The sequence below is a fragment of the Theileria equi genome, chromosome 1 (genome assembly GCF_000342415.1).
Source record: "Theileria equi strain WA chromosome 1, complete sequence".
Lineage (NCBI taxonomy): Eukaryota > Apicomplexa > Aconoidasida > Piroplasmida > Theileriidae > Theileria > Theileria equi.
The window spans coordinates 261820-279740 of record NC_021366.1 but is presented as its reverse complement, the minus strand read 5'-3'; the positions used below and the strand labels follow the sequence as shown (position 1 = coordinate 279740).

The 17921-nt window shown below is 35.4% G+C and overlaps 6 protein-coding genes across 6 annotated transcripts, besides 3 other annotated features; 4 read left to right on the top strand and 2 right to left on the bottom strand.

Moving 5' to 3' along the window:
• Positions 1–27: 27 nt before the first annotated feature.
• Positions 28–55: a sequence feature (AT_rich).
• Positions 54–2722, top strand: BEWA_018910 (N-ethylmaleimide-sensitive factor, putative; the record flags this gene model as incomplete). Its single annotated transcript, XM_004828655.1, has 12 exons — positions 54–116; positions 154–245; positions 287–643; positions 677–969; positions 1002–1087; positions 1121–1303; positions 1335–1628; positions 1663–2058; positions 2090–2317; positions 2351–2482; positions 2515–2602; positions 2637–2722. The coding sequence occupies 12 exons, from the start codon at positions 54–56 to the stop codon at positions 2720–2722; spliced, it is 2298 nt and encodes a 765-aa protein (XP_004828712.1).
• Positions 2723–3042: 320 nt separating this feature from the next.
• BEWA_018900 (dihydroorotate dehydrogenase, putative) lies at positions 3043–4460 on the top strand (the record flags this gene model as incomplete). Its single annotated transcript, XM_004828654.1, has 10 exons — positions 3043–3184; positions 3217–3391; positions 3426–3523; positions 3556–3815; positions 3851–3892; positions 3927–3971; positions 4005–4151; positions 4186–4266; positions 4303–4369; positions 4402–4460. The coding sequence occupies 10 exons, from the start codon at positions 3043–3045 to the stop codon at positions 4458–4460; spliced, it is 1116 nt and encodes a 371-aa protein (XP_004828711.1).
• Positions 4461–4537: 77 nt separating this feature from the next.
• Positions 4538–9170, top strand: BEWA_018890 (hypothetical protein; the record flags this gene model as incomplete). Its single annotated transcript, XM_004828653.1, has 3 exons — positions 4538–4868; positions 4908–5292; positions 5326–9170. The coding sequence occupies exons 1-3, from the start codon at positions 4728–4730 to the stop codon at positions 9168–9170; spliced, it is 4371 nt and encodes a 1456-aa protein (XP_004828710.1). The 5' UTR covers positions 4538–4727.
• A 7-nt stretch (positions 9171–9177) lies between these two features.
• Positions 9178–10741, bottom strand: BEWA_018880 (phenylalanine-tRNA synthetase, putative; the record flags this gene model as incomplete). Its single annotated transcript, XM_004828652.1, has 2 exons — positions 9178–10094; positions 10132–10741. The coding sequence occupies 2 exons, from the start codon at positions 10739–10741 to the stop codon at positions 9178–9180; spliced, it is 1527 nt and encodes a 508-aa protein (XP_004828709.1).
• A 307-nt stretch (positions 10742–11048) lies between these two features.
• BEWA_018870 (MAC/Perforin domain containing protein) lies at positions 11049–13324 on the top strand (the record flags this gene model as incomplete). The annotated part of the gene is made up of 5 exons (XM_004828651.1): positions 11049–12132; positions 12229–12428; positions 12462–12673; positions 12711–12907; positions 12939–13324. 5 exons carry the CDS (start codon positions 11049–11051, stop codon positions 13322–13324), a joined length of 2079 nt encoding a protein of 692 aa, XP_004828708.1.
• Positions 11509–11539: a microsatellite.
• Positions 11985–12029: a sequence feature (CT-rich).
• Positions 13325–13703: 379 nt separating the features above from the next.
• Positions 13704–17774, bottom strand: BEWA_018860 (5'-3' exoribonuclease 2, putative; the record flags this gene model as incomplete). Its single annotated transcript, XM_004828650.1, has 1 exon — positions 13704–17774. The coding sequence occupies one exon, from the start codon at positions 17772–17774 to the stop codon at positions 13704–13706; it is 4071 nt and encodes a 1356-aa protein (XP_004828707.1).
• Between the last annotated feature and the right edge of the window lie 147 nt (positions 17775–17921).

Genomic DNA, 17921 nt, shown 5'->3' with positions numbered 1-17921 from the left:
GGGCATTTTAATATAGTTGCCATTTACTATATTTTATTTATAATTCATATAAAATGAAACCTGTTACCAGAGTAGTTTGCAAGCTTCCTGATGAAGGTCTTACCTATACGAATTGTGTATGTATTCGGCCAACACAAAACGATCAATCTTTAGGTTTATGTAAATAAGCAGCTTTATGAAAGTTTAAAGGCGTTGTCTCCTATGGCGTATGCTACTATCAACAATGGAATTGTTTTCTGTGCGAGGTATTCTTATCAACTTTACACATCAACATTTTAACGTTTAGGCCGCATGATTCAGCCGGAAATAATGATATATTTATGAATAGTTGTGCCAGGGAACTGCTCAGTCTTTCTGTTGGCGAGACCGTGACTGTGTCTGCTGAGGCCAGCCAGAGCGGATCATTTTTTAGGCAGGGGCAGTCACATAAATATCCTGAGGCTGGAAGTATTAACTTTCATATATCGTATTTTAAGCCGCAGAATAAGAGTAATTTAAATTTATCTTCACAAACACTTGTAGACGTACCATTCGTCGATTTTGATAATTTGGAGATGTTAGTGAGAAGTACACTATCTGAACATGTTCTGCACTTATCACAAAGTGTTCCTCTACTATTCGAAGGGACACAGCTAAAATTGAGGTGAGTGCGAATGCCTATAGTATAAAAAATCAGGGTGACAAGTATCCTTTCAAGCTCAGAAACTAGCGATTCTGAGTCTTTGAATGTCCTAATGAAGGCACGTATAACAGATTCAACTCATTTGGAGTTTGGTTATAAAACCAAAGATGGCACAGAACACCATATACCAAAGCCAAATCAGAGCATTTTTAAGCCAAATTTCAAATTTGAGGAGCTTGGAATCGGTGGTTTGGATAATGAATTTGCCGACATTTTTAGAAGGGCGTTTGCATCCAGGATATATCCACCAGAATTACTAAAAGAGTTAGGGATATCGCACGTTAAAGGTAATATACTCTATCACTTTAATTTCTTGCAGGACTGTTGTTATACGGTCCACCAGGAACAGGAAAGACACTTATAGCAAGGCAGATATCAAAAGCTTTAAATTGTTCAAAACCAAAGGTAATTAATCTGTATCTTTTATCTCTTCTCTAGACTGTTAATGGGCCTGAAATTATGAGCCGTTTTTTTGGTCAATCTGAAGAAAATATTCGAAACTTATTTAAGGATGCGGAAGAAGAATATAGTAGATTAGGAGATAGATCATCCCTTCATATTATTATATTTGATGAAATAGATTCTATATGTCAACGAAGAGGTTCAGATACATCTGGAACGGTGAGCTTTCAGTTAAAAATACAAATTTCAGGCGGCAAGAGATAGTATTGTCAATCAATTACTTTCAAAAATAGATGGTGTTGATTCCCTGAATAACATTTTGCTGATTGGAATGACTAATCGTCTTGATATGATCGATGAAGCATTGTTACGCCCAGGAAGATTTGAGGTCCATATTGAAGTGGGATTACCAGACAAACTTGGAAGGGTACAGATTTTGAAGATTCATACTCGTACAATGAGAGAGTCCAAGCGCTTATCTGATGATGTTGATTTGGACGAAATTTGCTCGTTAACAAAAAATTATTCCGGAGCGGAATTGGAGGTTTGTGTAAAAAAGGTCTAATAACACTCATCAGGGACTCGTAAAGTGCGCTGTATCATTTGCTATACAAAGACATATTGATGGAAATGATATTAGTAAACCTAAGGATATAGATAAGATTATTGTTAAACATTCTGATTTTCACTGCGCCTTGGGCGAAGTTAAACCAGCATATGGTGTAGATTCGACAAACCTTACCGTATTTTCGAAGCATGGAATCATACCATTCGGTGAAAACTTTCATAGTGTGCTTGAGACATGCATTACGCTTGCTGAACAAGTTTCAAAATCTGACAAGACTCCTGTCTTATCAGTGCTGTTGCATGGAGCTGTAGGCTCTGGAAAATCAGCCTTAGCGGCACATGTTGCTAGTATTGCAAACTTTCCCTTTGTAAAGGTAATATCTCCGGAAAATTATATTGGCTTATCGGTATGTTTATCTTTTTCAACATTCTTTCCAGGAGCTAGCAAAAGTAAATGCAATTCACAAAGCGTTCGATGATGCTCACAAAACACCCCAGTCACTTATAATTTTGGATAACATTGAAAGGTTAATTGATTACACACCGATAGGACCAAGGTTCAGCAACAACATTTTGCAGTGTCTACTCATTCTCATAAAGAAGGCACCTAAGCATGGAAGACGTATATTTGTTATAGGAACGACATCTGAAGAAACATTCATGGATGTACGTTGCGTGAATGTGTAAAAATGTATACAGATGGCTAATGTTACGGATGCATTCACTGTAGCTGCACAAGTTCCTCTGGTGACAGGACCGGAAGAAATTTACAAGGCACTCTTTGAATCTAAGCCACAGGGTATAGAATTTGCGGATGGGGAAATAAAAGAGGTAACTAATTTGTACTTGAAATAACTGTGTAGGTTGCAAACTGCGGGAAGGTCCCAGAAATTGGTATTAAGCACTTGATGCTTGCCCTAGAAATTGCAATTCAAAAATCTATATCTGATGGTTTGGACATAAAAAGGATTATATACTTGATCAGGTTCGAACAGCATAACAGCGTCCACGTTTCTCGATAGTCTAAAAGCGTGCGGTTATTTTAATAATTCTTCAAGTATAGTTGTATAACTGTTATTATTTATTAGTTTATACGCGTAGATATTAATGCAGTCTGATAGCTAGTGGATGTTCTGCAATTTTTGGAGATGTTACATCGCATCCGCTTCCGTCTAGGATCTAGACATTCTTTCTCGTATTCAAACACTGAAAAAAAGGTGTTGAATGAACTGAAAAGGCAAAAGAGATTTAATGTAAGTTATATCTGTAAAAATGTCCTTGTTTGACAGAAACTGCTTTGGCGTGGTATGTTTGTAGTAGTAACAACTACTGCCTCTGTAATATACCTAAAAAATGTCAATTGTCCCCTTTATGACATTGTTTTGACACTAATGAGAAGATTCGTCGATCCAGAGCTTTCTCACAACATTAGTATTTTATCAGCAAAAGTGGGACTTACTCCAATCGACTATTCTGTTGACCCTCCCATACTGTATAACAATATAAAGCATATGAAGATATTTAATCCTATAGGTAGGACTTCTGTTACTTTAATAAATCTGTAGGAATGGCGGCAGGATATGATAAACATGCAGAAGTTCCACTGGAGGTGTTAAGATTAGGATTTGGGTTTGTTGAAGTTGGGACAATACTACCAAAGCCTCAAGAAGGTAATCCTAAGCCTAGGATGTTTAGACTACCAAACAATAAGGCAATTATAAACAGCTATGGATTTAACAGGTACACAAAGGAACTCTCATTTTAACCAATGTAGTCTAGGAGTAGAGAAAGCTGTTGAAAATATGAAGCGTGCCAGAGAGTTACAAGCAAAGGATCCGCTTACAAAGGATTCCATTATAGGCATAAGCATTGGTATGGTAGTATTTTAAAACACAAATGGACAGGAAAAAATAAACATGGTGAAATAATAGAAGATGTTACATATTGTATTAAAAAAATAGGATGCTATGCGGACTACATAGCAATTAATATAAGTTCACCAAACACACCAAACTTGAGAGACAACCAAAGAAAAGAGCCTCTACTTAAAATCATAAATGCCTCTAAAACTGCTTTAAATGAAATAGACATTGAAGCAGCTGCAAACAATCTTCCATACACTAATACCACAAAGGAAAGACCATTGCTATTCATAAAAATATCAGTATGTTCACATAGTGATTCCACACTGTTTTTTAGCCTGATGTTAGTGCTGTCCAACTTAAAGATATAGCCGATGTCGTAAGTTCCATGACAAAATAGATACCATGCTTAGGCAATGCAGTGTTCCGTAGATGGGCTCATATTGACAAACACTACGGTATAAAATACGGCTATTAAACTTGTCGCTTAGGTTGCACGTCCAGAATCGGTATCGGATGAAGTAACATCTATCGGGAATCCGGGAGGCGGTTTAAGCGGCAAACCCCTATTGGAAAAATCCAGGAGGATAATCCATGAAATGTACAGTCTGACCAACGGGAAGATCCCTATAATCGCGGTAAGAAATACTATGATGTGAACGCTTTTTACAGTGTGGAGGCATTTCTACTCCCGAAGATGCATTGGATATGATAGAAGCTGGAGCATCTTTGTGTCAAATATACACAGCTATGGTGAGACATATGAACGTTTAAAAACTTAATTCTCAGATATATGAAGGACCCAAGCTTCCAAGCAACATGAAGAAAAACTTGGCTTATTTACTATCAAAGAGAGGTAATAATCTTACAACGCTAAACGTTTAACAGGATATACTAACATTTCCCAAGCTATTGGAGCTGCACATGTTTCCAAAAAAAAGGTTTAAAGTGTGATGTACAACATTGCTATCTGCTCGCCTTTGTTAGCCCACGTCACTACAGATTGTACCCCGGAAGTTCACACACTGAATAAATACACATTTCATTCCAATCGTTAGAATATGTTTTATTTGTTAGAAATGTTTATTTTCCGCAGTTACGCCTGAATTTCTTCGTGTTCATGTCCATCTTCCGTGCTGGCTATGGATGTGTTGAGTATAACTCGCGTCACACACTCTTTTTTGATCGCATTAATGTAAATACATAGTAAAAATATGGTTAGACTGGAAATTTGGAAGCCAAAAAGGCCCTCCGAGTATAATGATAGTGAAGATAGCCAAAAGGATGAAAAGGCAATTCCCCTATTCGATAACACAGATGATAAGATACGAATTAAAACCTTTAATTCTCCAGATGTAAGTTATAAGCACCAATACCGGACACGATGTCTTCAGGGTATCCAACCGACTTCGAGAGTAGAATCAAATGAGGCAGAGGATAAAAATTATTTTGAAAGTGAGTATTCAGATCTAGACGGTGAATCATCGACTGATAATGGAGAATATGCGGCTGAATGGAACAAATTACAATTAGTCAGGGCTTTTGGGAATCAGGCGAGCCACTCTACATATAATGCTGATTTGGTTCCCAGAGTATGGCACAGTGTCTTCTACATTTCTACTATTCATAATTTGGAGAATGTAACTCAAAAATATTTCTACTCAATCAATGTTGGACACATTAACGAATCGATCAATTCGCAATCTGTCAGGAGAAGTGTCATGTATACACCTTCATACACTCTTAAACCGGGGGAGAGAATCACCCTTAAACTTCCTAGTAAGTTTTATTTATTGTAGATAATTTTTTCAGTATTCATTTGGAAGAAAAGACAGTTGGTTATTCCCTATGCCGAACTTAAAAATTATGTAATTAGGATAGAAATGTGGAAAACACGCAAACTTCAATTAAATACTCTATATTCATCTCAAACTATAACATTTAAAGAGATCATAGAAAGCAAGTCCAATTTTACCATAACTCTAAATCTAAATGTTGGAAATAACAACAGCCAAAGCAAGGACGAATCATTAAGAAACAAGAACTCTGTAACCAAAGAATCAGAAAAAAAAGTTCCCGTGCACAAACTAAATGTGGTGATGTTACTAGAAGAAATTTTCGATTTTGTGTTTGTATTCGAAAACTGGTGGTTCACAGGGGCAAACACTCTCCCTAGAACATTTATCAATGCTCCAAAAACCCTAAAAATTTCTGTTCAAAGTGGAACTGGGAAAAGATGGATAACTAGAAGTACAGGATCTTCTTACGATGACTATTGGTCATCTCCTGGTACATTTACCTTCCGTGGAACGCTACGTCAAATGAAAATATCTTATTTCGTTGTAAAGGTTTACGCTATTAACAACAATAAATTTTGGAATAAAGGGCAGCTTCTTCTCGGTACATGTGTTATGTCACTAAAATCGGTAAAAGAATATCCCCTTGTCAGAGGAATAGTCAAAAAACTAGCAATTGGTACTAAAAATATGCAAAGTGGGACTATACAAGGAAATATACGGTGTTGTGTCAAGAGTGCTAGTGTTCAATTTTTTGAAGACTTGAAAACACGACCGGCGCAACCAATTTCTGGTTCTGCGTTACTCACTCATTTGGATCACAAAGGTCAATATTTGGTAATTAGAATATTGAGATGTGAAAATTTGCCATCTACAAATAGTGATTCAAACACCTCTGATCCTATGATTAAGGTGAAATGGGATGGTATTGTTAATTGCACATGCTCTTTGGAATCAACAACTTCACCCGTATACAATCAAAATATGTATTTCCCTATACATTTAGTTGATTCCAAAGAGCTATCTGATCCTGCACTAATAAAATATAGCTTGCCAATAGATTTGGCATCAAAGGGACCAGTTATAATTGAGGCATGGGATCATGACGATACATCAAGTGAATTTCTCGGAGGTGCAGAGGTTCACTTATCCAAATTGTACACAGATGGTGTTTTGCACTCCAGAAGCCTTGTAGATGGTATTTTTAATGAGGCTTCACAAAAATCTTATTCTAACGATTACGATACTGGTAATAACGCGGAAATTTCATATTATTCAGAATTTTCTAATGGCGTACACATTCAGCATATTACAAGGGTGTACGCAGATACAATTCCTCTATCTGGATTCACTGTTCCACACAGTGGTTCTAAACCTTCAATAACATTTGAAATGTACATTCTTCCACCCATGCCAGATGATCTATACATATCAGAAGGTCAGAAGAAAGCTGTAAAATCGGACATTTATCATGACTTGGGTCGTAGGTGGAATAAAGATTTCGAAATCTGGCAAAGAATATATAATGATAAAATTCCTAGGTCAATAACAAAGAGAAGGTTTCTCTGTATCACAACAAGTAACGCTGCTACGAGAGATAAGCTTCCTTCAGAAGTTCTTCCATTATGTTATTTTGTTTCTCCAATTCAAATATCTTCTCAATTGTCATCTCCAGGGGAGTTACTGCATTGGATATCAAATTTTACCGTAAGGGAGGAAGGAATTGCGAAATTTTGTGGCTTTGAACATATAGACACATGGCAACATCCCTCACGTATGTTAATGACAAGAAAGGGTGGATTACACGACAGGGCACTATTATTGTGTAGCTGTCTTTTAGGGCTTGGTTATGATGCTTATGTTTGTAAGGGTACCACTTCCAATGGCCTGCGTGAACACTGTTGGGTAATGACACGTCATGCAGATTCCACAGTATCATTTTGGGAAACAGGAAACAAACGAATTTGGCACCTACCAAATCGTTGGAAGAACCAAACTCATACTAAAAATTCTGAGAGTGTTGGTAAGGAACCATATGTGCCAATCGTTGACAATTATGTTCCTATACAGCATTATAAGATAAATAAACCGGGATTTTGTACTGAAAATATACTAACTGAAGGTTTAGCCAAGTACGAACTCTATGGTATAGATTATCTTGCTGATGAAAAAGTAGATCTTAGTCACATTATCAATAAGCAGGATGAGATCGACTACGATACAACCGCAATTTCAGCAAATTTTCGCAGCACTTCACAGGCGTTTCCAAAGAAAAAAAAAAGGGCAGATAAGAAATATGAAGCAATACAACCTAGAGAGGAATTAATGATTCCGTCTAAAACCCTGGTCCTTTTACCATACTCTTCGATAGAAACGGTGTTTAACCATAAACAAATTTGGGGTAACATTCAAAATCATCATCCTGCCTGTATATTCTACAATCTGGATGCGGAAGCTGAGTGGCGCAAGTTTCTAAAGGCTCCAATAGATGAAATTCCGGATTCTAACATCCAGATAACTCCTCCACCATCAGAGACTATTTGTGAGGATACATCAAAAGATATATTGAATGATATAACCGATATGATCGAATTGATGCGTGCTAAGAGAGGACTTACGTGTGCAATATCAACAGATCAACAAATGAGCGAAAAATTGGAAGCTTTCATAGACCTTTTGGAGTTTAGACAAAGACTCGATCCACAATTTGATCCGGGTATGCCACCTCATCTTTTGGGGTGGAGTAATAAAGATAGACAAAAAAAAATAATTCAATCAATTAATCAGCATGAAAGGATTAAAATGACAAAGGGGATCGGAGAAAGTACTACTAGTCTAAATAGCACAGATGTATCTGAAAGCTCCCATGAAGTACGTGATATGAGTGAGAATAACACCAATCACCTTACAACAAGAGTAATCGAGGTTCCTAGTCATGCTAGGTCAATTAATGAACAACATACAGATGTTAAATTCAAAATTAGAATTAGGAATCGGGTATCAATCCAAACAAAAAACAATAAAAAAAGCAAATACAAAGTAAGTATTTCTCGGGATCTTCCCTTGAAAAAAAGAACTAAAAATGCAGTTTTATCATATTTTAAAGTAAATGTAGACTATAAGTGTGGTGAAAATTGTCATAAAAACACAGAGGGCTCTGAAACGCCAATGTCAAACGTATCTTCTAACGCAATTGATAATGTAACACAACCACGGAATGGAACAACTATAGAATATATGCAACTTATTAGGCAAACGTATCATTCTCAGGCTCCTCCGAATGCTGATAGAGTAAATGCCCCCAAAATAAGTGGAAATTTTTCAAACATTTCCAGAGGGAATAGACATAGATTTTCGTATGATCAAAATAGAACAATGGTAAAAAAGGCAAGAAAAAAAATTTTCTCACTAATTGGAAGGAAGAGAAACAAGGTACCAGATCACCATTCAATGCCAAGATTCGCGCAAGATATGAAAGGAATACTGCCTGTTAACAAAAGTCATAAGGCGTTTTACCCAGAGTACAAAATCCCAAGTGAATTCAAAGTTTATGAACAAAAACAATTCTCACTCTGGAATTGGTACTACCAACTAGAAGCTATGCAATATGGGTGGCAAAAAAAAAGTGGATATTTACCCATACCACCAAACCACACATTTATAGGTATACCAATACACTTTTCAACCAGCGATGTCAACGAGATACGAAATCTTCTAACATGTACAAAAAGGTTCAAAAAAATTATAGTGAATGATGTGGACAAACCGATATACGTAACCTATGTAAAAGTTTTTCCTCTGCTAGGGGGTATTCTGTCAACATGGATATTTATAGGATGTCACGTACCGTGGAAAATGTGACCAAATATTATCTGAGTTCTACGTTGAACTGTGATACTAAGTCATTTTCGACAGATTTATGTATGGTATTTACAAACTCATTCGTTATATTTTCACCAAAACCTCTATACGTTACTCTATAACACAAACTCTTTTTTTTAATATTTTGGTTATAATAATCAGAAACAAACTCAATACTCTCAATGTAATCCTTGCCAATTTTCCTAACCATTGTATAAAATTGCGATTCGTCGAATGATTTATCATTCGTATTGGGTAAGTAAAATGAAATGTCGCGTATCACTGGTGGATTTTTGCTATACTTTTTAAAAATGGGTAAATACCTCTTCTCATAGGCACCTTCATACTGTCTATAAAATCGGGGGTCTGTTTCCCAAAATTGGCGAATATCAGTTATATCACAGAGTGTCATTGCCAAACGCTCCAGACCTATTCCAAATGCCCATCCCCCTACTATGTAATTTTTCAAGGAAGAATCATCCTTATCATTAAAGTTATTATCTATAATTATGTTCTTTAAAATACCACAACCTAAAATTTCTATCCATTCTCCTTTGTTTTTAATATATAATTCCAAAGACGGGTGCGTAAATGGGAAATACGCTGTCGAATCCCATTTCTTTTCAATATTCACGGCATATTTGGTCATTTCTGTGCTAACTTTATGGCTACCAGTGTGGTACGTGTGAATATCAAAAGGATCCTTGTCAGTAGTTCTCACAAAACCAAATAAATAATTAACTAAATCGTCAAGTGTATTCTTCAAATGGGTCATTAGAATATCTTCACAATTAGTGTCTGAATCAAATCCATATTGTCCTCTCAAAATCTCTAATTCATCCCTTGAAAACAAAAGGAAGCCATCCATTTGATGGAAAATTGGATAGTGTTGCGAATCAATTTCGTCACGACGAAAGACTTGTCCTGTTAAACAGTATAAATGAATAAAATACTAATATACCTGAATATATTGCATGCGTCATTCCTCTTCTTAAAAGGCCTGGAAGGTGTGCCGTTGTGTGGGTTGGAAGAACTTTGTAGGACGAATGATTAAATTCTTCACCCATATCATCTATTTTCTTCCTGTCAAAATACCCGTCCATTGTGTCCCTTGAAAAATCAGCATATTTACCAGCTTTTAGTTCATAATAGTCGGATATGTACCTTTGCGATAAATAATAAGTGTCCCTAGGACTGCGGCTTACATGATTCAGTGGAACCTGTAATTCATCAAAATTATCAGTAATTGAAATAGGATGTGATTCAAATGGCACATATTCAAATCTTTTGTTCATACAACTGATTTTGCCGTTACTTGCGAAAAAATCCTTGATGATCTGGGTCGTTATTCCTATAGGATTTAAAATGTTTGTATCCAACCGTCTGGCTATTTTATCACTAAAATGATCAATTATTCCATAGTTATAAGATGAATATAATCTGTTAAATGGTATATGCGTGTGTTTGTAACCACTATATCCGATTCTAGTAGCGGTAAGCGCTAGTGTCTGCCTTCCAGGAAGCAAGTTTGGAGATATCTGAGCACAAAAACATTCAACATGGAACTTCATCGTAGATAAACACAAGATACATGTCACTTTGAATGCTATTGAGTCAATTTCGTGTAACAATATCGCAAGAAGATTCAACAGTAATCCTAAGCAGTACATATTACAAACAAATCGAAATCTTAATCATATTTAGCCATAACTAAGGGATATATGATAAATTTTTCTGTATATAACCCATTAGTATCAATTCCTGAAAAGAAAAGGCGCTAAACAACAACGCTAGAACGTATAGGTGTAAATTATAATCATTGAGGAAATCAAGCGAACATTGCCATTAAAATCCAAAATTTTAACTATAAAGATTAATATGAATGTGAATTTGAGACTATTGTACGGCTTTATCATAATAAAGTCTGCGATTCTTATATCTACTGAGAACCCTCAAAACCCAAGACGGGGTCTAAATAAACCTAGAGCTGTAAAAACCGGTATTAAAAGGACAAACAGACATGGATCTGGTATAAACAATGCTCCAATCGGAAATAAACGATCCAATAATGGAGGTTTAAATCATATGTCTGCAGAAAATGATAAGTATGCTACGGCTAGAACTAGGCAAATGAGAATTAAACCATCAAAAGAAATGAATAGATCGTCAAATAGAAATATAAACCATGATATCAGTTCAATTAAAGGGAGTAGTGTTAAAAATACAGTTAGATATAATGTATCTGATAGATACAGAAATAGGATGACAAAGAATAATGCAGCGCCAATGGGAAAAAAGAACAGGTATTCAGTCGGTAGGATTTATGGCATTAATTTTGATGATGATGATGATAATAATAATAATAATAAGAAAATAAGATCTATTCATGCCCATAACCAGATGAATAAGAAGCGAAAAAAACGATTCGCATCAGAAAATCCTGAAAGTTCTGGAAGCTTACAAAATAGAATGAAAGATCTAGCAAAAAAGGGTGGAGTTAAATTAGGGAAAATGGCATTAAGTAAAGGATTAGGTTATGCTGAAAAAATGTTAGCTAATGAGACTCCAGAAAATGATTCCAAAGATGATAATGATGATGAAGAAGATTACGAAAGCCTATTTAAAAATGAAGGAGACAAGAAAGATACAAAGGAACAAAAATCAACTTCAAAATCTAATGGTAGGGATAAAATGGAAGAGTATGATGAAGATTTTGCAGACTCCTATACGAGTGAAGATATTCTAAATGGTGAAGATTCAGAATCAGAAAAGGATCAAGAAGAGTCTGAAGACGACGAAAAAAGTGACGAATCTGAGGAAGAGGAAGAGGAAGAGGATGATGATGAAGAAGAAGAAGAATGGGAAGAGGCTGAAGAGGACAACTTTGAGGCACCTGATGAACCAGATGAATTTCAGGACGATGGTATCGTTGGAAATCAATACAAAACACCATCTGGATTAGGTAGAATATATACATAGTAGTAGAATAAATATACTAATCATAGTTTTGAATCATAACTTATTAAATATCTGCTATGTTCTAATAACAAATACATAGAATACCTTGGTGCCGGCTATGACCTGATTAAAGGCAATCCACTAGGAGACAAATTAACCCTCTTAGACCCAGGATATAGATCAAACATAATCCAGATGCATTGGAGTAAAAGGTTTGAAGGTGTTTCTAACAGCTTAAAATTTCTGCAACCACTTGGTGGATGGATCCGGCCATATCCTTCTTGCCACAAAGTTGAAATGGTTTGAGATTAGTTTTTATATAAACGTGTCTAGGTAACTGAAATAAGGTCATCTGACTCACTTCTCAAGGCTCTATCAGCTGATGCGAATGTATCCCTAGTTCTCCCTGGTGATTCATTAAAGTTTTCGGCCTCAGCTAAATTCAAACAGTTGGATAATGTGTCAAAATCAGAAGATAGGAAGATTTACATGAACAGATCATATTGTTTCAAATATGTAGCCGGAATTTCAACTTCATTGCACTGGTATATTTTTGTTTTATGACCCATATAATGTAACAAGGGATTTTACTCTTGGCTTCAAATCGGTAATATCCGGTCTAACTCCTCATTTCAAGGGTTTGGATGAGAATTCTGGTTGCAAACCATCTGTATATCTAGAGGACTCAACGAGTGATATATGCAAAAGCAGCGGGGTCACAGGTTGGATGGAGTTATTCGAAATATTTGGAACCCACGTTGCCACAAAAATATATTTAGGTAAATAACGATTTATAAAATAACATTTTAGGTGGTAAGATTTTTAGCACATTGGAAGTAAAGAAAAATCAAGAAGAAATGTTTAAGAACAGTGGTATGGATATAAAAGCAATATTATCTTCTCAACTAAAAGACTCTGGAATTAATTCTACCGTAAGAGTATCGGTTTTAAAATCCGATAATAATGAAGAAATCACTCTTGACACAAAGAAAACAACATTTGTTATTGGAGGTGATGTTTATAACTATGGTAAATACATGAGTTTTGATAAGTGGGCAGAAACTGTGTCTGACCATTCAATGCCTATTAAAGCGGAATATACGCCCATAATAAATTTTTTGGACAAATCACTAGAAAAGGCGTATAATAGTGCCTACATCTATTATGGCAAATTAATCTTAAATTCAGATGATTAAACATGACTAAATAGATGCTGTAAGGATCGGTGATAATTCCTTTACTTGGTAGATGATATTACTACTTAAAGAATAACTATATTTAAGAATTTGCATCTGACACGAGATTTAGTAGCAAGGAATTCATATTTATTTCTTTTCATGCCTAACAATTATTGAATATATGTTCTAGTACAATAAATGATTTTTGGACCGAACCCTATATGTATTTGTAATTTCATACATTTGTCTAGACTGTACTATGGACTCTATCATTAATTGATTTGCAATGAACGCAAGGTTCTTTAACGTAACGGTCTCCTAGTTGATTTAAGACAAAATCCTGTGGCTAAAATGTTTAAGTCTAAACTAATGAATATTATAGATTACAATTTTATAGTTAAACATAGGTTACAAACCCTGCATTATTTCTATCATAGTGAGAATTTATTGATGTATAAACTTCTGTGTTATAAACATGTCTGGGATATAAAGTGAGTATATCTGAGGGATTCACAAACACTCCGCGCATTTTTCTGCATCTTCCAAACAAGTCTGTAGCGGAAACAATAGGTGACTCTAGAATAACTTCAATTATTGTGTTTGAACGGTTATTGTCTTCTGTATAAACACCAACTATTGTTCCCTTTGTACCCAACGGAATAGTTTCGTTATGATTAATATAAACAACACTTTGACCGAGAAATAGATCAGCTGGATCCTGATTTGGGATTTGTGTATTGTATGCAGGAATATGCAAATTCCTTAAATGTTGTACTCTGACAAATTTACAATATTCCTTACAGAGGTTTTTATCCTTCTGGGCGTCATCATACATTTCGCATATCTTCTCAACTCTATCTTCAGAAAGACAGCTGTATCTCCCCTTTACAAGTTTGAGCCTTTTGAAAGGTTGAGATTCACCAAACTTTTCAATACTTCTTAATTTAAATTCAAGCTGCTCCTCATTAAGATCAGGATAAACTTGATTGAGTACTATATGTCTTTTATCATTCAGTTCTACAACTTCTAAAAATGAAAACAATTCGGGGAATCTATTATAATACTCTTCAACCAATCTCACACATTGTTTAGAATATAATACCATTCTAACCAAATCGATCTCATTATCCATAGAATCACTTATGCGTGTATATCCAGGTAAAGAGAGTGGACACTTCTCATCATAATCCCAGGAAACTAGGTTCATCCCAATATCTTGTTTATACTTTCCAACAGTCAAGCTCTGAAATATTACGTTAGCTACAGTTGTAGATATATTTGCCAGAGCGCAAATTTCATCAAAAGTTGTCCATTCATGTGCAGAATCTGAAATCTCTTGCTGTATGACAAGGAATTGCTTAAATTCAATAACAGCACTTTCAGCTATAGTAGTTTTGTAATCAGGTATATCAAATATAGCTGCAATAGTATCGAAAGTTTGTCCTACAGTATCAATTATACCAACACGCCCATACATCGATCCTTCCATTAGGCAAACGGCTTTAATTGTTGGTTTACTGTACTTTCCATGTAACAATTCATGTGATCTTATGGCTTCACGAAGAGCTATCATCTGTTTAACTTGATTTATGGTTGTGTTGTGCATCTTAGTACCTGCATCACTTTGCGGTTCGAGAAGCAATTTTAATGCGGAGGATTCTACATGATCTATGAATGTTACAAGAGGAAGAAGAGTATACTTAATTTCTTTCATTTCTCGCATGTGCTTATCAAGAGGAGAATATGACACAACGACATTTTCACAAATATGATCCAGATTCATCATGTTAGCTAGCTTTACTGACTTCAAATTAGGAGTTATACTTGTTCCAGGAATGTTTTGAAATATTTTAAATAGCAAGTGGGAATTTTGTTGATATATTGTAGAATTATTAGATTTAGCAGGACCATGTTCTTTTTTTAACCCTACTATTAATCCTGTTTTTCCGAATATTGCTTCCGTCTCTGAGATGATTTCTTTAAGTTCGTTCAAGTTTGTCATTGTTAATTTTGATTCTGAAAACTTTACATAGGGTGTGAGTATAGATTTTAACTTTCCAAAGTGTTTATACGGATATCCAACGGCAACAATATTTGACCTTATTGCGGATTGTAAATTTTTCACTCCTTCAGCATTTAATTGTTGAAATACAGTCAGGTAGAGACTTGGATGTCTTGATTTATAATTAAAGACATCTACCCCCCTTTTGTACACTGTAGTGTAAGGAAGAATCGATAGCGATGGAAACCACAAATTCTTTGGTATTTGAGAGACTTTATACTCATCCCCAGTAAGTAATAGTTTGTTTGGAAAGGTGTGACCTTTTTTGAGCGCTGGGTTAAAAAAAGGCTTACATTCCACATTACAAGAATCTAGATCATCAAAAAATTTTAGAGAAGAAACAAGTTTTTTGGATGAATTGGCATTGTAAGAGTATATTCTTGCCAAACCAAATTTGTTACGTTCCTTTTCATCCTCAGTTAAATATGGTGATTCCATGTAATGGAGTATACCGTCGTTGACTAGGTTCTCGAAGTTAGGATAAGTTCTTTCATCCAGAATGTTCCGGTTCATAATTTCTAATAAGGGGCCATGAGGAACTGCAGGTAGTAGCGCTATACCTCCCCATTTCACATTTGTATTATCCATATCAACCTCTATTTTTGTTAAATAATATCTAGAAAGAGGGGATTTAGGATCATTCATAATTTTACCTAGAACATCCGGTAGCAAATATGATGCTTTTGGGGGCAAAATCATCATTAATTGTTCCAAAGGCGTTATGGGTGAGGATATGTCAAACTTCATATCCATCACTTGCGATAACGTAGAATACATACTCATATTATGCCTTTGCTTCCTAATATATTCTACTCTTGCGTTCTTCAGGAATAACAACATATCATGTACGAATGGAGGGTATTTGAAAGAAAGAGACCAAGACCATGAAGGAACACTTCTGTAATAATAATATAGTATCCATTGAATTCCGACGAAATAACCACTTACAAGGGTAGAGACGCTTTTGAAGAGAGTACCATCACCGATCTGGTCAGATATACCCAACTTTGCAAAATAATAGCGGCTTTTCCATTCATTTACAGTTTTAGGTTCATCCGGAAATCTAGTATTCATTTCAGTTAAGTCAGTTTCTATCTTCAAATTTGCATTATTTACTACAGTTATGGTTGATTTTTCTACCTTACCATTTTTTTTTGCAGGTTCTGCAAGCAGTTTGTTCTGTATGCAATTGGTTTCATATTTAGCCCACCTGGTAATAAATGAAAGAAAATTATCGAAATTGATTTCTCCACAATCACATGTCAACCATATACTATCTAAAGGTTTAGATTTTATGCTCTCAGTTATGTATCCCTTGTAAATACCAAGAACAGCATCTAATCCACCTTCAGGTATATTTGCCAACAATAAATGGGGAAGAAAATCATTGCCAACAAACAATGTAATTAATACAAAGTCATCAACGACTCTGTCCATGATTTTTACATCCTTTCTGAGTTTAGGATTTTCTATCAAATCATTTAGTATGTACTCTCTAAGGATACCGATATGTAAAAGTACATAATTGCTCATATTTATCATCATCCTCATCTTGGTAGAATTTTTCATCTGTCCAAACATAACTCTCTCACGAAGTAGACATACAAAGGGTTCGTGAGTAATTAGTGAAAGTATAATCAAATCCGCATCTAGACCGTAGATACAATGAGATGTATATTTGCATTCCTTAACATCTTCTGAACTATTATTAGCCTCAAAATGACGTCGAGCTTTGTCGTTTCTTATATATTCCATAATTTTATGTTCTCCTTCTCCAGGAACATCAGAACCGCTTACTACAACCTGAAGATTCTTCCATGATTTATTTTCTGCAATCATCTTTTGAGCAAAGAATTGCAAGTGTAATGTCAAGCGTTCCATAAAGGGCGTTCCAGGTGTTATTTGCAACGGATCGAACTTATATTCATCTGTATTAGGTTTTTCCTCAACTCCGTTTTGAATGTCGATCGAGTTCATGACCAGAATCTGATTTTCCATTTCAGCTGACGCCCTGAAACGACGCTCCCTTTGCTGATTAATTTTCGCAGTAGGGGCGACTCCATCGACAGCCAGGTAAAGCAACTTGTTAGGGCGGACAATGTTTACGATATTCGTGATACAATGAAAAATAGAGACAAAAATATCCTCTTCAGAGTGTATATTTTGACACAAATTAGCGTCACTATGGGAGCAATTGTGTATAATTCCATTAACATCAAGATAGAGATTATCAAATCCTTCCGGAGCGACGAATCCATTGTAAAGTCCATCATATGTTTCATTATTCGCCTCAGTTGATCTCAGAAGTTTGAAGGTGTCAACCTTGTCTGAGGCAGAACCGATTTGAGACTCACATATCAGCGGATAGCGTTCAGCCAACCACCGGAAAAATGATGGAATACCCATGAAACCAATTTGCTCGGAGTAAATGTCATGTAGTAATAAAAATGCTCATTTTAAAACAAACTTTGTTTCACATAAGATATGTGATACGTATAGCGTACATGTCAATTGAAAGCGAATTATATGTTACTAATTATTCAGTGTAATATA